At 36.5% G+C, this 22,159-nt stretch overlaps 1 protein-coding gene across 3 annotated transcripts in view; it reads right to left on the bottom strand.

Moving 5' to 3' along the window:
• Positions 1-22,159, bottom strand: part of DPP10 (dipeptidyl peptidase like 10) — a 350,176-nt gene that overhangs the window by 9,587 nt on the left and 318,430 nt on the right. For all 3 annotated transcript variants that reach the window (XM_042877726.1, XM_042877725.1, XM_042877727.1), the window contains exons 11-19: positions 18,956-19,079; positions 16,918-16,956; positions 15,681-15,788; positions 12,390-12,481; positions 10,910-10,957; positions 10,101-10,222; positions 6,741-6,788; positions 4,585-4,683; positions 4,407-4,476 (exon numbers count right to left, since the gene is read on the bottom strand). In XM_042877726.1, coding sequence (XP_042733660.1) covers positions 4,407-4,476; positions 4,585-4,683; positions 6,741-6,788; positions 10,101-10,222; positions 10,910-10,957; positions 12,390-12,481; positions 15,681-15,788; positions 16,918-16,956; positions 18,956-19,079 — 750 coding nt within the window. The remainder of the gene's footprint in view (positions 1-4,406; positions 4,477-4,584; positions 4,684-6,740; positions 6,789-10,100; positions 10,223-10,909; positions 10,958-12,389; positions 12,482-15,680; positions 15,789-16,917; positions 16,957-18,955; positions 19,080-22,159) is intronic.

Genomic DNA, 22,159 nt, shown 5'->3' with positions numbered 1-22,159 from the left:
AGTCCACTGTATCATCACTACTGCTGACAACTTGGGCAGATTGCTAGAGCTCATCACTGAGGTACCATTTAAATAGACAAAAACCATCAAGAACATACCAAAGTCAGTGACCTTAGGGGCTAATTTTAATTCCTTTTTGAAAGGCAGTTACATACCTGTCTGGAAAGAGGGGCAGCTTATCTAAGTTAACATACTGCTGAGGAGAAGAATCTGCTCTTTCAGATTCTGTAACCAAAAGCTTTAATTGAAGTCTCTGTCCATGACAGGATTTACATCATACAGGGAACAGTACTGTGCTATCAGGATGTTGCTGCTGTACTCTGAGTTCCACTCCTTCCACTCTAGTATTGTCACCGCAGAAAAATTTTTTCCAGGATATGCACCACTTAAAAGCCAAGTGGCAATACCTTAATAATAACTTCAGAAGTTATACATTTCACCAAGCAGAAGGCAAAACAATTTCCAAACAAAAGTGGAAAATCACTGTTATCATTACTGCTTAATTTCCTGCACATCTCTTTCCTCCAATTTCTTCCAAACAACAGATTTGATGTTACACATGGAAAAGCTACCCTGAAAACAATAACTAGAAAGACTACATCTCTGAAGATAAAATCTATCCACAAATAAATATCAATGACAAAAATCTTCTTATAGTGAAACCATGTCTTGTGCTATTGGAAAAGGAGGTGAAGTATTGAATCTTCTCTTGTCTTTCTCTAAGAAAGACTAAATATGTATTTTATTCACATCATAAAATGTATACTGCTGGGAGGAAAGGGAAGAGACTAAAAACAGGGGTAGCTGTATGAGGAGAGATCTTATCAGAACTGTTCCCTGAGCCCTTTCCAGAAACTAGATGGAAGAGAAGGGAAGTGAGAAGATCCACTAAGTCCCACAAAACCAGGACACACTGCAAAGGAAACAGCTGGGATAAAGCTCAAGCCTGGCCTTCTTTTAGCCTAAAGCTAAATGAATTTTCTCTCTAGGCCACAAAACAGGTTATGAAGCTCAAAGAATGGAGAAGAAAATCAAAGATTTTGTAGTAACAGAAGCACAATCGAGAAGTAAAATACTGCCAAGCATGGCAAAGACTGAATGAACACAGGCACTGGATGGATGGATTGCAAAGCAATTAGTGAGTCAATCACATGACTTTGGGACTCCAACAAAATTAAGCTTTTGTTTCACAGGGGAAACTGGGACTGGCCAAATAAAAAAAACATCCTTTGCAAATGTACTGCAGTCCAAGTATTGAAATCCACCATGTATTTTTCCTTTTTACCTTGCAGCTAAGCATTTACCCTTCATTTAAAACAACTGACAGTTGAAATGAGTAATATTCTTTATAACAAATGAGAGGTATGCAGGATGATTATCATTATACAGAGCGTTATCAGACCTCAGATCTTAGACTATTTCCAAATACTTGAATTATGCCTCTGCACTTCTGCTAGCCTTTTGATGAGTTATTCTTGAAGCTGTAAAAAAAAGCCTTCACTTCTACTTTACTGTGCTGATATCAGTCCCAAGACTGTACTGACTGAAGGCATAAACAGGTTTGATTGCTTGTGCAAAGCTTAAAGCTTTCATTGTTTTGGCAACAGGTCAAGTGATTCCTGATAATTACCAACATATACGAAAACAAGTAAACAAGCATCTTAGAGACAATTCACTGTTACTTTGGGGAAAACTTTGTTTCTTTCCTTGAAAATCAGAACAATCTCTCCATCATTCAGTTTTACAACATCCAGTTGAATATTGGAATATTTTAAATGATGTTCAATAATAAATGTTGACATTTAAGATGCATTATCTAAAGATTTTGAAGGAATGAGGTTAATTATATTCAAGAAAATATAAAGGATGATTATCACATCTCATCTTATTACTCAGATTAAATGCCAAAGACTTTACTTAATCATTTCCTGTGTGTTACTAAGGAGTGATCTTCCAACTTTTTTAATGAGTAATAGGAACCATAATGAGCAAATCATTATGGAATTTAAACTTTGATCTTCATTATATAGAAAAGATATGATAATCACGCTTTCAGGCAATTAGTGTACATGTCTCTAATTAGCTAGAACGTATCTATTATATCAGAAGGAAATTGTGAAATGCATTAGTTGTTTAGGAGAACAAACGGAAGAAAGGAGAACGTTATAATCTATCACTTTACAGCCTATGCATCACAAAACCAGACTGAAGAACAGTTCTAACTGACAAAACTGGTTTTTACACAGGACCACATAAGCAAAGCAGATCCTAGCAGAATACGTGGTTCAGGGAAGGTAAGAGACTCTGAAGCAATCATCGCACTCTGTTACATCTTATGTGCCATATTTGCCCTCCAGTTTAGGAAACAAAGCACCAGAAACCTCCATAAACATAAACAGGGATTTAATATGGACTGTAGATATGTATTTGGTGAACTTCTTGTTAAAACTCACTTTCTCTTTTCCTCATCTCCCTTAGAGGATTCAGTATTATAAAGACAAGGATTTGACTAAAAGGCTGTATCTCTCCATTATAATATAAATACAACAGCTTGTATTCACAACTAAAGTATTTTTTATCCCATGTGCACACCATAAAAAACAAATCAATTACAAAATATATCAATATATTATGAACTGGCTACATTATTCACTCAGTAGGCACTGATAACAAGAGCGACCCTAGATTTAGACTCTGTCTCAATACTGTTCTAGGTTATTTAAATTGTATATAGGTAAAAACATTTCATAACAGTATTTCCTCTGATTTTCCTTTTTCCTATCATATTTTTTCCAGGGCCTATTTAAGGTTTCTGATCTTTCCTTTCTTCCTGAGGTTTTATCTGAAACAGCTTCATGTTCTACCACATCTCTGTATGGCAGATTATCTACTTACTAGGATACATGAAAAGAGAAGTGTTACACTGCCAACACCTTAGTGCCTCTGTTCCCTAAGAAAAAAGAACAAGCTCAAGCTTTTGCAGCTCCCTGTAATGCTGCTGGTGTCAATTCACACAGTCTGTTGGACATCAGCACCCTTAAAATACCATCATGCTCCAAGATCACACTAACAAATACTGCAAAGATAAAATAATCCATGCATCCTCTTTCTCCACAGGAAAATAAAAAGGTGTTCAAGAGCCACTTAAGGAAGAGAACCTCTACAAATGCACATAAGTACCACTGAAAAACCTAAGATTTGAACAAACCGGGCCTAGAAAAAGGTAGTTTCATGCCTCTCTATCCTATCATCTGAGAATTGAGCTGAACAGAGCAATTCAGCATCACTCAGCAGCTCAAGCTTGTGAAGTTGACCTTGCACACAGCAACAGGGATCTCTACTGTCATTAAGAGGATGTCTGCTCCAGGTGACACAACTCAGCAGAAGTTGTATTACTGCTCTACCAAAGTTATGAAAATACATATGTGATGGTAAAATTCATATCAGTTCATTGTATCTGGGACAGAAATGTCTACCCAAGGGGCAAGCATTCAGGAAGAAGGCTTATTCTTGGAGATATTAAGCATAACTGTGAAGCCCTCTAGGAGATTCAGATGTCAACAGAGCGGCACTCTAACATCAGGACAAACTCTCCTGTGGTCATTAGGAATCACAGCTTTACTGCAGAGGAACAGACAAATTCAGGGCCAGAAAGGACCAGAAATAAAACTGTAGACACAGGAAAGCCCTCTACACCCTTGGCATCCAACACGTTGAGCTCAGGCGGCTGAGCCCAGGCAGCCTGTCACCATGCTCGCGACTCTGCTTCATTCCTCAGGTATGCATTCTCTGTGTAACTAAGTTAAAGAGTGTCTGTGCAAGGAATACACATTATTTTTTTTCAAACAAACAGCATACACTGCTGGAGTGTACCTCCCACCTCCCATAGATGTTTTCTATAAATAGCAACAGGCTTTGAATCACACGTAAAATGCTTTCAGCTAGCAATGCTCAAAAATCATTTTGTCTTCTGTCCAGTGCTCCTAAACACAGTTCTGCTGTATGCCTCTTAACTCAGACCCTCTCAGAAGCTCTAACTGTTTCTATCAAGGAAAAAAAAAAAAGAGAAAAAAAAAGAAGACACTCTGCATGTGATCCTCTGTGGGTAGCAATCAGTATGGGTCCAAGAAAGAATTAGTTGAAGCTACATCTCAGAATGGTTGGTGCTTCACCTCATCAAAATAAAATCAACCAGAACTAGTTTTGACAAGGTCACAAAAACTTTAGGCATCTCTTCCAGACAGTGCCTATAACAAAATCTTCCCTAGAACAAATATTCTCATTTGTCAATTGAAATCCATGGGGTAATTTCACACACACAAATTCCACTTTCTAACTAGAGAATGAAATGTTTTCTATGAAATATATTTTTTAATTGTCTACTGTGATTCAATACTGATACTTACATCATTAGCAGAAGGGCATACTGGTTCCGATCCGTGAAATCTTTTGGTAGTGACAACTGTAAAGGGAGTTCTTTTGAGAAAAGAGTAAAACATTAAAGACTCGCAGTTACATAGTTGAAAAACAGTAACATTCCAAGAAAAGTTTTGGTCTGCTAAAATAAAATTTTGCGAAATTTACCGTAATCCTCAATGTGAAGCATTTTAATTTCAGTCCTGGAATTCTTTTTCTTAAAAACAGCTTCCTTCAACACAGCATTGTTTTCCAAAATATAAAACTCTGTAGAAAACAGCAAGAACAGTCAAACTAAAAGGTACAGAGAGTCATCATATCATATAGAAATTGGGATTAAAAAAGAAATTAAAGACAAATGTGCATTAATAACTCCTCTCAGTGATCTCTTTCTTTAACTACTTTTTTATAATGGAACTGCTTTGCAATTTGAGAGCAACTAGCTTCATTCAAAACATATACATCTATTTGCTTTTCTGACTCCAGCAGGCTTTGCCTTGTTGAACACTAATAGTGAAATTGCTGATAAACTACATGAATGCCAGAATCCTTAACAATATCAACAGTAGTTATTAGAAGAGAAAAACCAGTCTGCTGGGCAATATCCTATATCCTGTTTTTTCACATTACATATTACACGTCAATATTTCACCATTACAGCTCTACTTGACCACTGCACGTCCTTATCTGTCTTCTGCTTTTCAGCTAAGAACAAGACTTCTGTTTTGTTTAAAGCTGCAAATAGATTTGAAACAATCATTTTGCATATGGAAGATTAATTAGTTCCTTTTTTCCCCTCTTTTCTTCTTTTTATTCAAATTAACAATTCTGATTCCAAAGTGTAATTTTTAAAAAATTAAATAATAAACCCTCCACTTCAGTCCTTTTTTAGACTTAAGGAGCATGTCTTTTCTGGGCAGCCAACCAAAATGGTGTAATTATACTCTCAGGATGAAATAATTGAAGTAATCCATAATTATTGTTTTATTAATTGAAGAGGATAATCTAATCTTGCACTGAAATATTATAGATAAATTATCTGTCTTATTATTTGGTTTCTTGCTGCTACAGCAAACAACTTGCCTCTATTCTAACTTGCTTTATTTTGCTTTAAGATGCTCCACATAAATCTCTTACAATGATTCACTATCAATAGTATTTTAGATACAAATAATAAAGAGTCAAAGTGTACCTTCAGTGAACTCAGAAGCTCTACAGAAGTCAACGGATTCTACTTTACCAGTATCTACCTCTTAATGAATTGGATAAAACTCCTCCACTTTAGTGTGATAAGGCATCGAGATTAACAAATACTATCAACAGTGACATTAAGAAAAAAAGAAGACAAAGGACAGATGAACACTTGATAGCATGATACTATTGATCAGTATGCTAATTCAAAATGCATGATCAGGTCTCCTGTTGCAGTTTAACAGCAGCTGGCTTAGGTCAAAAAGAATGCAGAAAAGCAGAATACAAAATTCTTGGATTCTGGGAAAAATTCTGGATATGAACTGTTGAATGAAATCAGGACAGGTAATGATTGGTCTAATTTCAAATGCAAAGATCTTCTTCTTCCTTTGATCCACATCTTCATGCTATGTGAAACCACGGTGAAATTGGAAGTAGGGAGGTAGTGTGGTTACCTGTACTACACTAGAGGAAGATCTCATGAGGCCAATTCTACAGCTCAGGGACAGTTTTATACTACAGTGCACCTCAAACAACCAGAAAATACCTGGCTATAGATTTGCTGTCAACATACATAAAGTAAAGAGTAAAATTTCAGAATTCAGAGGCATTGAATACCTTCCTATAAAGGCCTTATTTTTGGACTTGCTAACAACACTGAAAATGTCACTGAAGTTGCTCTGATCTGAAAAATGTGAAAACGGGTCTAAGTTCACTGTATGTAGGTCAGATTTTATGATCCATCCCCCAAGGTTTGCACTTTACTTCAAGATAACTGGATTATAACCTTTAGAAAACATCTGGGAAAATACAGGAGGTCTATTGTAATGGCAGTATAATTTACATAGCAAGTGAAAGGGATGAAGAGCAATTTGCCATCTAATTAACACAGGTGTAAACAGAAGATAAAAGATATGCACTTAGCATAAAACATATCCAAAAAGCCTGGAAAAGTTATAGTCATTTTATTACCCTTTCACCGTATCATTTACAGACGTGGATATCACTAACAGGCAGTTAGTAGAACTTTCTATGAATGGCACATATGTTAGTTTTCTTTTATTCCCCCCTCTTCCACACTCTCCAAATCAAAGACAATAATAAAATTCACCCATTCCATGGGGAATACTCACTTCCAGTGTCACTGGTACTGTGCACGCTAACAACTGGAACACCTGGCCCTGTTTTGAAGACAGAAGAAAAACAGAGGAAGTATAGGGCACCTACTACTCAGTATTTCAGTAAATAACACAGAATGAAAAAATAGTAACCATGTAAGGCCAGATGCTGCAATCCCCACACACATGCTTCACTTCAAATGCAGCAATAATTTCACCACTATCTCTTGGGAAAGACGTGAAGAAGATTACAAGACCAACAGTGCCAAACTAAAACTGCATTCCATCTCATAAGCAAGCAGTTTAGCTCCCTCATCTAAAAGGAATTTTTCATATATTCATCTCCACGTTTTAACAACAAGTGAAGAGTTCAAAAGCTAGAGAAAGCTAGAAGACGCTCAGTTTGACATTCAGAAGCTGTAACATTAGATTGAGAAGAAAATGAATTAATGATAATATCCACTTCTATTCTCTATGGAAAAGCTACAGAGGTGTTGAAAAATTATCACATATTTCATTTAATTCTCTGCTCAAGAAACTCTTGAGCATTTGAGCTCTTTAATAGCACCAATAACATGGTATATCTAATGTAATGTAATCTAATCTTACTTCACAGTAAATGAATTGTCCCACTTGACACCCCTCCCAAAAACAGAATTTGTGCACACAAAACTTAGATTTATCTCAATAAGACGAGAGCTCAAATTGCTCAAATTCTGTCAAACAGTGACACAGGTAGTCACTGTTGGGCTAGGAAGGATGAGGTCCCTATGGACCCTGTGGCAAATGAAAGTATGGACTCAGCTAGGAGCTGAGACTCCCTATATATTCCTTGGAGAAAAAAAGTATTCACTTTGTGAGCAATTCAGAGACTAAGTCACACATTTTGAGTCATCCTCAGGAAGTTGTTTCTTTCAATTGTGGCACAAGCCTAGGGAAACTTAAGTACCTGTAATAAACGGTATGATGCCACTCACAGCCTCAGAAAGCTTCCACTGAAGATGTTACCAATTTCATTATCTTCATTCAGGAAGAACATTGACAAAAATCTTGCAGGTATACTGCTGGCAATCAAAGCTTTCTTCCTTAGCTCTTCGAGAGGAGAATTTCTTCAATTCCCCCTTAGTTTTTTGAGTTTTTTTAAATTTTTATTTATTTATTTATTTATTCATTCATTCATTTTGAGGGAAAAGCACTGGCACTTTCAAGGCTATCTCTCTTTACTGTTCTAAAAAATAAGGGTAACATCAGATTTAGAAAAAAGGACATTAAAGTACATTAACAACCAGTCAGAAAGGAGAAAGACTTGTGCTACAGGCATCGTATCACAGCTCATCTGAACTAAGCACATTCCTGGTTTTGCCATCGGTCTCCTCTAACTGACGCTAAGCACATCTTACTCTCTGCTGAATAAAAAGGGGAAAAAAACAATTAATCTCTAATTCTAATTACTCCCTAACTTATCTGAGTGGAGAGAGTAACATCTGCTAGTGTTTATGAAGTGCTAAAGGAAATGTCCACAAGCGCTGTAGAAGAAAAGGTAAAAGTGATGCTTGCCAAGACTGAGAGCTGTGGAGCTGATCCTCCTACCAGATTAAAAATGAACACATCACTCAGGGAGGTCTCTGGAGACCTTCTGGAGATGGATACAGCTGGTATAACTGAGACAGGTCTGGCTGAGAGTAATTAAAAAGAAAAAATGACCTTATAAAGATGCTTATTAAGAAAATAGAAGGTGAAAGAAACTTTCATAGATCAAACCAGATCAGAGATCCCCATAGATTTTCAAGTCACTGGGTGACACCTGACTTTGTAGCAACTCAGGCTTTTCGTTGTTGGAAAATGAGTGTGGATGCACACAGATATGGCATCACTTTCTTTTGAAAGTAGTTTACTTGGGCACTTGCAAGCAACTCTGCGCTAATGTTGCTGTCAACTGTCAGATACTGTCAGAGATCCATGCCATCATAGGCATTTTCCAGACCTGTGACAATACTTTGAGGCCATGCTGCTACCAGACTGTCACCTTCAGTGTAGAGCAGCCTACTCATTGAAGTGAAGGTTTAATCCTGAGAGGGTGATCTGCAATCTTACAAACTCAAGCAGAGAACTGGAATCTCCAAATTCACTGAAAATCAAAAGCTTATGAGCAACTTTATGTGCAAGCTCCTATTGACATCCACAGTTTTATACCAAAGGAAAAAAAAAAAACAACAGGCGAAGTATATTCTGCTAACAAAATAACAAGAAGTCATGTTTCTAGGCCATAGCATACTTCCTGATTCAAAGCAAATATCTCTTCCAGTTTACCAGTGTTCCTTCTTGCAGGAATCTGAGATTTCCCCCATAGAGACAATGTCAAGCACAAGGAAGAACTCTGCCTAAATAATGAGGAGCTCCATACTGGGCCTTGGGATTATCTCTGTAACTTCTGCTGCAGCTTTATCCGTGTAGAAACCATAGAGGTGGTATATTCATTTTTCTAATCAGTGATGTATTATAGGTACAGTTCCACACACACACACACAAAAAAAAAAAAGAAAATAAAAATAATAAAAAAAAAAACAACTTATTTTAGCCAATTTATATTCACTGTTTGTTTGAGTAGATTCAATTCTCAAGCTGGCAGATTTTATTTTTGTGTAAAACAATCTGCAGTCGCAAAAGAAGTAGAAAAAATGCATGTAAATAGAATGAGCCAGTCGTGTTTCAGACTTGTGTTCTACTATTTTCAATCTGATGTTGAGCAAAAATGTTAGGAGAGCACTGCTTATAAAATATTGCAAGTTTCAAGGTTGATAAGCCAAGATATAAATTTTATTCCTGATTTTTACATGCTTTTGTGAACCTGTTCCTACAATCATTTATTTATCTGTATTATTTCCTGAGTGTTAGTTCTAGTTTTCTGTTTGTATATACCAACTCTGAACCAACTGGTGCCATTTAGTGCTACTGGAATGCACCTAGCAATAAAAAGTTAAAAGTCTTCATTTTGTAACTAGGTATAGTTGTGCAAGATCAATCCCCAAGCATGATATAATTAAGTAAATTACTCCACTCATTGTTATGAACTACAGTATCACCATTATAAAATCCCATCCTTTGCTGTAAAGGATTTTCAATGAGGCTGAATTTGAAAGACAGTGTGATTTTGTAAAACTGAAGGGCTAGGACTGAAGCAGCTTTCTGATGTCATGTGCTAATTTAGCTTTTACACAGAACATCTTTACTCAGTGTCTTTCAAGGAGCCCAGTACAGAATTTTGAATAATCCTTTAATGTGCTACAAGTTAGACTCCAGCCTAATGAATTTCTTATGGGTATACATTAATTCAAAGCAAACACAGTACTATTACAAACTATGCATTTGACTTACCTTCACAGTGCAGTAAAAAATGCCTGTTCCTGGGGCTAAATTTTGCACTGAAGTATGTGCACTGGTCTTTCAAGAAGTTACATGAGAGGCACTGTCGATTCAATGATCCCACTGTTGACACACTGGGGAAAAATATCAGAAACATTTTCCATTGGAATAAAATACAAGAAACACAGAATCAGCTCACCAGAGTGATAGAATTTATTTTGCCAAACTATCACTATCTTATTTTGTGTCTGGTGCAAACTGTTCACAGAGAACAGAGTGCGTTGTTCTTTAAATCGGGTAATGTGGATAGAATCCAAAATCTGCCCAAAGCAGGGATTTCAATAGCAGTGCCCTGGGGTAAAAACATTTGAAGGACACCATGAAATCGATTATTAACTTCAGACCTAAGCACTGTGGTTTGTGTAAGAAGGATGTTCTTCGGCCACACAATTTAAATTGCATGACTGGAGTCTAACAAACATGATCTGTATTTGGAAGATTTTCACTATTTTTACAAACACATGTATTACATTCTTGCTTTATGCATAACATTTTCAATGCTCTTATAGGGCTAGTAAAGATAACTGTAAAAATATTTTGTGTACAAATACATTTTTTCTCTTTTTTAACACAAAATTCTGTTGGCTTTTTTAATTTCAAAAAATTGGGATTCTTTCCTTCTTACAGTTCGTAATATATACATAATATAAATAATATAAAATAATATAATATACAGCAACAATTAAGCTCACATAATGTCATCTTAACATTCATGGCTTGGGATGAAGATGCTATTAACACAGACCATGTGTACTCCTTACCTATGCAGCTGTCTTCCTCTTGGGGACTCTTCAGTGCTTAAGAAATAACTGCATCCAAAAGATGAACAAAGTTAAACTCAGTTTGGTAAACTGTCTGACTGGGGCAGGACATCGTAAAGCACATTTTTTTAAATTAGCAATTCCCAAGACTTATTTAAAACCTGTTATGAAGAATACTTATTACAAATGCTATATGATTTCACAGTTAAATAGTGATAAGCATAACATTTAATGGTTTTGCTCAATTTCTGTAACGTCCAGGAGCTCCAGTTGCCACTAGGATCCCTTTCTGCATATTATAAATACAGAACAAGTTCTTCCTTCACTTCAGGAATTTCCAATATAAATCAAAAGAGCAAAAAAAAGGTCATACTGAAATTATATCGTAGAATAAAATAGATGTTCTGATACCTGAAAACGTTTTTGAGCTGTTGACCAACTCTTTCTTCTGTCTAGAGACCTTAGGGAATTTTTACAGCAAGGTTACATGGGTGGAAAAAGGATTAGTACAGCTGCTGACATAGTAACAAGGCAAGTTCTTGGTGTGCTCCAGATGACATCTCTCAAAGTTTCTGTTTGCAAGGTTGGAAGGTATGGAATTCCTCTCAAGTGGCTGAGACAGCACATATGCAGTCTGCCACTTCTCTGCAAGCTGGCTGCATCCTGACCTCATTTATTCTGCTGAGCCCTGGAGAAGAATCGTGACATTCTCTACACCTACAGCTCTTAAATCCATAAAAGTATTGGCCAAAAAAGGTATTTCTCTGACTCCAGAGATGTTGCAGGTGAAAAAAAAGTCCTTGCTGAAGTATGATTTACTTCAAAGAAAATCAGGATTTGACACGATTTTCATTTATGTATTGATTTATTTTGCCATGTGCAGATACATCAGAAAGCTAACTAAGATCCACTGAAGTCAACTGGAACCTTGAAATGTTTTGCATCAGTTCTTCTCTGCTAGCAGAAATCACCAGTTATGTGGTGCTTATTCCCATTGTAATGCCAAGAGGGGCTTCAGGAAGATCTGTTTCCTGGGTCAAAATCTGGGGGCTGGATGATTTGATTGGCATTTTGGAGTTTAAAATCAAATCATTGAAGTTCAGGCTTCAGATAGTAGCTAAGTGAGCTGAAAAAGTATCTTGGGTTTTATCAAGTACTGAACATTTACTGTGACTTGCTCTTCTAGAATCCAAGAAAAGGCCAAAAAAATGTTATCACTGCTGTGTTGTGTGGTGTTTTCTTAAACCACAATGAGTCAACTCATGTCATTATACATTCCTTTTCTCTGTGCATAAAAACAGAACAATACACTGGCAGATAAATTGTCTTACAGTGGCATTTTATGCACTCAGTGCCGTAGAAGTTATGATTAAGTTATGAAAGAAATATTGATGCTTAATTTCAGATACATTATTTCCGGTTAAGTGGATTCCACTTTAATAGCTCAGATATTTGCAAAAATAAAGAGAGTAGTGCTTACATGTTTTGAGTATTTTCATCATATGCCAGTATTTTGATAACTTCCCAGTTTCCCGATGTCAGGTGTCTCACAGTGATCTGCTCACTTTTAGCCTGGAGAGATATGAAAAATATTAATTTTCATCTTGTTACATTTCTCTTTACCTAGCAGGATTGTTTGTGCATCTCATTACCAATTACAGCTGTCAAATCTTTAACATTCAACATAATATCTTTAACTCACAAAAACTGTTCTTTTGAAAGCTGACAAATAGACCCATGATTAGGTGAATCTAAAGCAAGCCATTAAGATTTGCTTTGTCACTGTAGGCTCATGTTATTACAGGTTGAAACTTTAAGTAATCTTTCTTTCCTGTATATAAAGTTTTCAAAGTCAGTATTATCTCAGATTCCACCAGATGCTTCTTTCAGTTGTCCATATGCCAACACATTTGAGAATTCCTATATTTCAAGCTAAGAATCTTATCTCTGTACATATTTTACTTCTCTTAGTTTTGTTTTGGTCTTTTTTCCTTTACAGTGGCACAGCTCAGAGATGACGATGATTAGCCTGGATGTAAAATGTCCTATTTTCATATTCAATTATGAGACACAATTGGTACTGGCAAGACAAAAATGCGTTCCTTGGAACTGATCTCTTTTTGAACAGATCCACAAGGAAGGAATGGTCTGCTAACACTACAAAAAGACTTGCAAACACCAACTGAAATTGGAATGCTGTGCTAGGTGCTGTACAGATGTTTAAGATGCTGGCTCCCTTATTCAGAAAGGTTCTGCTATTCACTGATGTCTCCAGAAAATACACAAATCAGTTTTCTACAGGTTTTCTACAACAACTTTTTCCTTTCTGGAGAGATGGGAACTGCAACTACTGAAAGAGATATTTTCATACTGAGATCACAGAATCTAACAAGAAACAGCAATAAAAAGCCTGGCCAAGCATTAATAAACACGGTCACCTTTCAAGGTTATGGCCATAATGCATAATTTATGAAGCCTGCAGGAAGTTTTCGCCTTGATCCATTAAAATTTCTCCATAATACTTCTTCTGTGGTTGGAAAAAGAACTTTCTGAAGTTGCAAAACCCCAAGTAAGAAATTTCTAGATGCATGACCTATGATTCAATTCCATTTTGAGATTAGTTTCTTTTAAATATTTCATAAGTTACCAAAAGCATTTGAATACAATAAAACACATATCTAGCCCTCTGCATTCAGACTGTAAATAATCTATGATAGACAGTAACCTTTCAAACAGTAACCTCCCTCTGCAAGAAGACTTAATTAGACGCTTCTGCTAACCCGCTTGGATTGTATCATTGACACATGCATTTCTGAAGTACAAAGAAATGCAGCCCAAGAAAAATCATCATTTGTTACTATTCTGCTGAAGACTGACAAATAGACCCACGATTAAATGAAACTAAAGCAAGCCATTAAAATTCGCTTTGTCACTGTATGCTCGTGTTTGGTCTGTAAAATCATTTAAACTTCCTGAAGCCTATACTTTAACTTTGGCTGATTTCTGTTCATGAGCTGCTATCTACACTGAGTAGTATAGTGAAATACGACAAAACGACAAACTCTAACTTGAACTGAGCTCCAACATGATGAAAGCACAATCATCTGGCAGCTGCTTTACATTCTTCATGGCACCTGTCATGCCACTGTGGCTCTCACAAGGTGTGACAAACATCTGATGGGACAACAGACTTTATGTGCAATGGTTAATATAATTTTTATGCCTCCGTGTTTGCTTTAGAAATAATGGACAATCAGATTAATGCAGTGTGTAAAGCACATCATATAAACACATTTCCAGTCCTTCACTGCTCTGTAACAGCTCCATTACCACTCAGAATGTTGTTCATTGATGACTAATGGTTACTACAAGAGATACTGCATTTCCTTTTCTTCCGGGGAGCAGCTATATATTTAAACACAAATTTGTCATAGCTTGCATGATTTAGACACGCTTATTCTTGTCAATGGCAGGCAAAAATTAAGTTTTATTTTATTTTTGGAGCTCTACAGTAGCCAGAACTCTAATTCTGCCCAACAGTGACAGAATACTAAGCTCCTAATCATAATCTTGACATTAAAATAATTGTGGAGGTGTTAAAAGCTGTATTTAAATGCATGTAGATATTTAAATTATCTGATTGAATAGGAATGGCTTAACTTTTTAAACTTTTTTTTTAAACACAGATCAAGTTTCCATAGTAATAAAAACATCAAGACCTGTAGGTTTAAACCAAATTTGATTGTATCAGTAACATCCTTGGGAATTCTGCAAGTTAATTTTCAGATCTATTTCACTATTATTTCTTGTATTTTGAAGATATTTCTTCACAATATTGGGAAAGGAACCAAAATATCATTGACTAACAGATTTTTTCTTCCGATGTGAACTTTTGTGTGGTTATTCCGTTAATACCTCTTTACTAGGTTCTCATCTGAGCTACTGTATTCTTTAGAAGACGGTATTTGTCAAGTCTCTGATTCCTTTTTTCTTCTCTGATTCTTTCTACATACATATACTCCAGTGACCAAATATCTTCTCACTTCTTCAAGTTAAAATTTCATGAAGGCTCTTTTGTTTCTATGCTGTCTGCAGTACACTGCGAACATTTCAGACTCAATGCTCATACCAGAACACTGTCATAAAGGAAGATAACAGAGTCATCTGGTGCCAAGTCTGTTATTCTGATAGTTTGGGTGGCTTGATAATCCCTCCTACGTCATATGGCTCTGCTAAAGTACCTACATTAATGCTCTGGGGATTTAAATAGAAGCCTTGGAATGTTCTGTTCCAGGGCATAATTTCCTAGGTGATCACAGCTTCTTACTGGTGACCTTCAAAGTCACAGCAGGAATGTATCTTCTTTCAGATTCTTCTTTGGAAAGCAATGTCCCTGGGAAATGGAAGCAACTGGAAAATGTTGCAGTGGGTAATAACTGGGTACTAATTTTTACAATATTTTAAGTTTTTGCTATTACTTCCCTTTCTTGTTGTATACACACCTAGAATTCTAAACATTCTGAATCGAAATTTTAAATGGTACATACATATTTACAGTGCATTTAATGAGGCACAAAGAAACAGGAAACATTCCAAAGAGTGTACTTTGGAAACACCTCTCAAATGCAAATCGTACATGCTACCATAGCACATAACAGTAAAGAAAGAGAAAGCATCACTTATTTCGTGAGACAAATGACAGAATAAATGACCACCTACCTTCAAAAAACATTCTCAATCCTAGACAACCAATGGGATACAAAAAATTTACCTGAACAATAAACATGGCTATGTGGTGAAATTCACCCCGGCCTCCTTGTTTCACAGGGACAGTCATGAAGAACTTAGTGCCATCCCTGGAGAAAACAGGTTCTTCATTCTGTAAGTGTGAGATTATGTTAGCTTCTCATGCTTTCCTTTTCACTTCACAAAGCCTCAGTAGAAACCTTAGGTTTCATGTCAGTTTGCTTTCTGCAGTTGCCATGAAAACAAATGGAGAAATACCCTTAGATTTAAAACACTGTAGTTCCTGCAGGTAGTTATCATTATGCAATCTTGTCCTGAAGCATAAGTACAGTCCTTGCAAAACTGTTCCTCATTGTGGAAAGGTCTGATAGTCTCATCTCTACTGCAGTGGGATTTTCCAGGATACGTTTCTTTACAGACATGCAATTAATGACAGAAATAAGTCCTACTTCTGATCAGGAGAAAAAATATTCCCATAGCCTGGATGCAGAAAAACTTTAGTACTGTACTGAGTACTTATTTAGGACTCATTAGTTTTAATAAAATTATACATAAAAATAGACATATTTAAATAATATTCTTAATCATGGTTTTACCATAATTTGTTGGCTGATGTGACATCATTTCTCCATGGCTAACTTTACACAGAAGTAATAAAGGACAACTGCTTGCTATATAAGCACAGATGTTTAAAATGATTTCACATTTTCACACTGCAAAATGAAGCCTGACATAGATTGTGTTTCATACATTGATTGGATGGATGGCTTTTCAGAAGCTATGCAAACGAAATCATTTGCTGACATATTTAGTTCAACATATTGTTCTGGGCATGAATTTAAAAATATTACTCTTATTCTTTCCAATTATAACCCATATGACTTCTAATACTTGAGCCTGATGGATGGAGTTGCTGGATGAAGAGAGATCAAAAACTGAAGGAAACACTGCCTCCAAAACCCAGACATGTATCTCAAACATCTGAACTGCTCTATGGAAAGCTGTGTCTCCTTCAACCAATGACACAGTCACTTAAAGAGCCAAATGTCTTATGAGATGCTGAGAGACAGCAATTCAATTACCTAAGAAGATGCTACTTGAATGTTTATACAGTCACTTCTAAAAACCCTAAAAGATCCTAAAACACAGCCAGTTTAAAAGGTTTTTAATAGCTTATACAACTACTATATAATAGCTTACAAAATCATGCAATTAAATAAAAATGACAATAAAGACAGACAGAAATGGCGTTTATACCATACCTGTTTAGGAACCCAAAGTTCTGACTGCATTTCATATTTCTGTAACAGAAGAAATAGCATTTATGGCCTCAAGCCATTTTGTGGGTTTTTTTTCCTACAGTGCTACAGTTGTCACATTTCTTTTTCGGCACTTACATTGAAACAAATGATAATTTAATTCAAAAGTCAGTTTCTTTATTCTGATTTTTTGGTAGAACACCACTGGGGACCAAAGAATGCCTTTTTCAATCCCTTTTGATTAGCTATCAAGATGCTTTATGCACGTGGTTCTATTTGGTTTTTAGCTCTAGATATCATCTGACAAGTGGATATTTTAGGTCCTCCATCAATACTAGGCAAACAGCCAGCATCAAGCTCAAAATGAGAGACCTTTTCAAATCACAATCCCTTGTTTCAATGGGTTGCAGTGTGGCATTAAGCAAAAAGAAAAAAATAAATGCAAAGGGTGGTTTTTAATGGTCATGCTCATATTTCAAATTGTGCCATCTTAAAAAACAGACAAATACAAAAACTCACAAATAGTTGTCATGCATGTGTTGGAAAAAAAATAGAGTAGAATATATGTCAACTGCTGTAAATTGTCACGGTCACACTGAAGTAATGAACATTTATTAGCTATAGATAAATACATCCGTAAATACATGGCCTGAAAATGAAATTCTATGGCTGCTATAAAACTGGCTCCATACAGTACTTTCTGGAATTTCAGAACGTGCAAAATGCTAAAATAAATAAATACAGGTTCACAGTTGCAATGAAATGGCATGAGGAAAGCCTGTATTTTCACACAATTGCTCTTGCTCACCCATCATTTTATCCCAGCATAGGCACTGCCCAGGGTTACAAACTGAGCCCTGGCCAAGCTGTGCTCGCTGCACTGCTCGCTCACATACAAGGTTCTCCTCTGCACTTCATTTATTTTGGAGTGGAATTTCACTCCATCCCTCTCCTCCATATTATCTCCTGGGCTCCCTGGATACCTACTTCACATAAGTCCACTGATCTTGGAGCACATAAAGCTTTCCTTTCAGAAGGGACTGCTCACAGTGACTTGTGATTAATTCTCTTAAAAAAAAATAAAGGAACCAGGCAGCAACCCAACCAGCAAATTTCATAATCTAACACATAGAACGAGGACTAACTCTCAGATTACAAGTCAGGATAAGCAACCTGCACTATTCAAAAGTACTGCACATAAGCAACGAGCTCAGAAATGATCCCTAACACTCTAACACAATGGACTTCAGTAGCAGACCCTGATAAGAACTTTTTGACTCAAAAGCCAACCTACACTAATCACCCAAAATCATTTTTACTTCAAAAGCCTTTGTTGTTACTGTTATGAGCATGTACAGATAATATTTATACTTCCAATTTGTTCTAGGAAGAAACTGTGACTCAGAACGGGAAAACAGCCAGTTGCATTTAAGATACAAGACTGAAAATGGAGAGAAGGAATTCAGGAATTCAAGAAGTCAAAGCCTGGGTCAAAGAATGTCAAGAGGCTGCACTCAAGAAGAAAAACGTATTTCAGCTTGGTTTACTCTCAAAACTAAAACATCTCTGTTGCTTTTGTATTACTTTTTTTTTTTCTTTTTTTCTGAAGTTACTTAATTTTGCTGCTGAATTGGTAAGAATTATCAGAAATTTACATGTTTTCTTAAGAGTATGTAAACTGTGAGAGCCAGAAGGGGAGAGAGCAGAGATCAGCAACATGAAAATATCCAAAGGAAGACAAGCTTGCTACTGTACTAGCTATATCCATAGTATATGATGTTCAGCAACTGCAGTTTCCACTGATGCTAATGAATGAACAAAGTTGAGTAATTCTGAAAACGTCACTCAAATTTGCTAATTGCATGAAATCGTTTAACCAGATTTGGAATGTCCTCACATCCATTTCCTCCCTGTTGACTAATTACACTCAGCTTGCAACTACAGCATCTGCAAACCAATTTCTGAAAATCTTTTTCTGAATATGAAAACAAAATGCAGGAAGAAAACTTGAAAAGAAAACTTAGAGAGCAATCTGACTTACCCTGCTGCAAGCGCCAGTCGTTGTTTCACAGACTGTAAGGATGGAGATATTCTGGGGTCTATTTAACCATCTCACCACAGCCTTGGTGTTGCTTACCCAGTTCACCATGGTGACGTAGTATTCCCTAAACAGACAATAAAATCACAATGTTCAGATCACTCCTGCTTCAGATTAAACATTCCAAAAAAATACAGAAAATATACAGAATGAAAAAGTACATGAAGACTTGTACTTCATGACAAGATCAGCACTATGGGATGGGGATGGGGAAAATAACCCCAAATGCCCAATATCTGTTCCTGGAGGCACTGGGCAGAAAGGCTCAATCCCAGCCTGCTGTTCCCATTCCCCTGGGATAACTGTATTCCATCAGCACCTTCTTCTCAGCCATTGCTAAGGCATAAACTGTTCCAACTGGGAAACATTAGCCTACGAGGTATATGTCTGTGAACACACATAAGCACTTGCCAGTCAACTTAAAAACTGATACGAAATTCTGACAGAAGCCAGTATTTTCCCATAAGAAACACCTTCAGAATATACACGTTTCTGTAAAAGAACCCAGCTCAGAAGAAAAGGTCTGCAAGTTTATAGAGAAGCTGAGACCGCTTTAAAATGTCACTTGCTATAAAATATCAAGGATTTAACAATGAGACCTCTGCAGAAAAGAATCCAGCTGAGCTACATGCAACAGTGGTGATAACCTGTTTGGAAACTCAGCCCCACTTGAAAACAAGGGTCATCATTTGCATACAACTAGTTTTTTAATCTAATACCAAGGGAGATCTCATTATGTTTTGACAACACGTATTTAATTATGCATTCAAAAGATATCTTACTAGTTCAAAATGCTAAGCAGTGCCAGCAGCAAAGCTGAGTCCAACTCCGATGCTGAGTGCAGGAGTCAGCAATTCCCTGCAGTCAACCAGCCTATAAGGTGCTCTCTGGTAGCAACACAGCTGAACAACCCAACACACACAACTTGATTTTAGCTTTTATTTTTTGCTTTTAGTTAAATAAATATTTTCACATGCAGGTACTGGAATGATAACTGGACACAGTGACTTCAGGCATACTGTGAGTCTGTTTTTTGTTTGTTTGTTTGAAAATTGTTTCAAATCCTTATCAAGGAGAAAAATGTACACCAAAACAACAAAAGATCTAACATAAGGCTCTGTGACAAAGCCAACAAAGCAAGGATCCAACATACAATCCAAGTGCAACACCAGACCTCGGGTAATTGCTTCCCCAGAGCAGAGCTCAAGAACTGCGTGCCTTTCCCTTTACATACAGGAGCCTGAAAACAGCCAAAAGGAAATGTTCAAAATACATCTATAAGAACAGCTTCTCTCCATGTACTTCAGCACCAAGACAGCATCCACTGTCCCCAGTGTCTGATTATTCCAGAACCAAATTCTACAAAATAGAGCCCGAGCTGCTCCATTTGAAAACATCTGCAGGGAGGGATGGAAACAAGAGATTTAATCATTTGGAAAGCAGCTGATATAGTAATTAATAGTACAAATCAAACTATAACCCCATCTTCCATCAAGGACATAAACTCCACGATCACTGAGGCGAAAGCAAAAGATCATTTAAAAACTCCTTTTTTCTCCCCTCTCATCAACTCTGCATAATAAATTCAAACTTCACTACATTATGACTTGTTTATCAGGAGTGCAGTACAGTGTAACAACACATATCCTTCCAAAATTATACTGCCTCCGAGTAATATTCCTTTGTAATTCAGAACAGACATACTGCACAAACATATACAGGGTAGCAGCACTGTTGTAGGCCAACACATGTAGCATAGTCATAAGTTTGTAGGAGAAAAAACATGTTTTATTAGACTATATCACAGAGGTGCAGTATGGCAGAGATATAACCCAGTTTCAGCATTCAATTGGCCTAATCAGAGATGACCTTACCCTCTTGGCTCTCACTCAAAATATCTTTTCACCCCACTCCCAGCTTTATTCTCCCAGCACACTGTTCTCAGATCAGAGACACTGTAATATGAATCAAGGCAATCATAAAACCTATTTGCTAGTACTCATCTCCTCTATCCCTGGACCATCTAACTCTAAGCATAACCATCAAAACCCCTGACTGTCAATAAAACTTCGTTCAATCCTTACCTCACAGACCTGTGGGTTTTTTTTAGCCAGTCTACGTTTCATATCTAATCACATTTTCATCTCAATATTTTAGGGTCTCTTCCCCGTCATGTACTCTAACCCTTTTTCCTTCCTGAATTGAAAGCAGTAAGCTTTCTTTTTCACACTACAAAAGCAGACAGAAATCTCTGAAAATAGAGAAAAACTGAACACCTTATGTGTGTTGCAGAAGTGCAGGTGACATCCTGGGGCCTGATGGAGACAGAGGATATTCAGTGAGAGGTGTGAGGAAAACAAATGCTTTTCCTGAGTATATGGCAGTAATATTTTTCTTTTTGAAGGCTTGTAACTTGGTGAAATCTGGGTTTATTTCTCAATGCTGATAAAAACATGTTAGATATCAAAAATGCTTATCATCTTTTGCCAGGCCTGTGCACCTGAATTTTTTTAATCTTCCTTACTTATTGAATGTTTTTCATTTATTTTGATTATCTCAGTTGATATGCACTCCTGGGGAGGCAGTTGAGCATTTTTCTAAAATATTTATCATTATTGAAGGATATTCAGCACGCCTTGTTTCACTTGTACATGCAGAGAGATATATGCACATTTTGCTAACTGCTGTTTGTAAGTTCTCAACAAAGTCAGCAGAGGCAGTAAGCTGAACAAAGCAAAGGGATTTGCACTGCATTATGCTGGAAGCATAGTTACAGTCCTAATTAAGTTTGAACATCAGATGCTTAAATTTAAAATAGCCTTGAGCTAACACAAGAAAAAAGAAGTTTTAAAAATAGGAAACAGCAATGAATGAAAGGAATCTTACTTTCATTGATGGTATTAATAGACTTGGACAATAAGGATAGTGGGGCTTATCTTAACAAAGCCAAACCACTACATTCTACTTGTTTGCTGGCAAGTTGTTGAGAAACAGAAACTCAAACAGTGCACAATGCTCTAAAATATTTGCTATATTCTTAAATTATTTCCACTGTAGTATATTGAAAACTGTATTTACAGATGCTAATAAAAAATGCCGTTCTCAAAAGCCCATGTGAAAAATTTAACACAAATGGTTTCATGGTGT

Source organism: Lagopus leucura, unplaced genomic scaffold (genome assembly GCF_019238085.1).
Source record: "Lagopus leucura isolate 7727_CA_CO unplaced genomic scaffold, USGS_WTPT01 Super-Scaffold_100019, whole genome shotgun sequence".
NCBI classification, from domain to species: Eukaryota; Metazoa; Chordata; class Aves; order Galliformes; family Phasianidae; genus Lagopus; species Lagopus leucura.
Note: the sequence above shows the minus strand (reverse complement) of the source record. Positions and strands in the feature narration are given on the sequence as shown.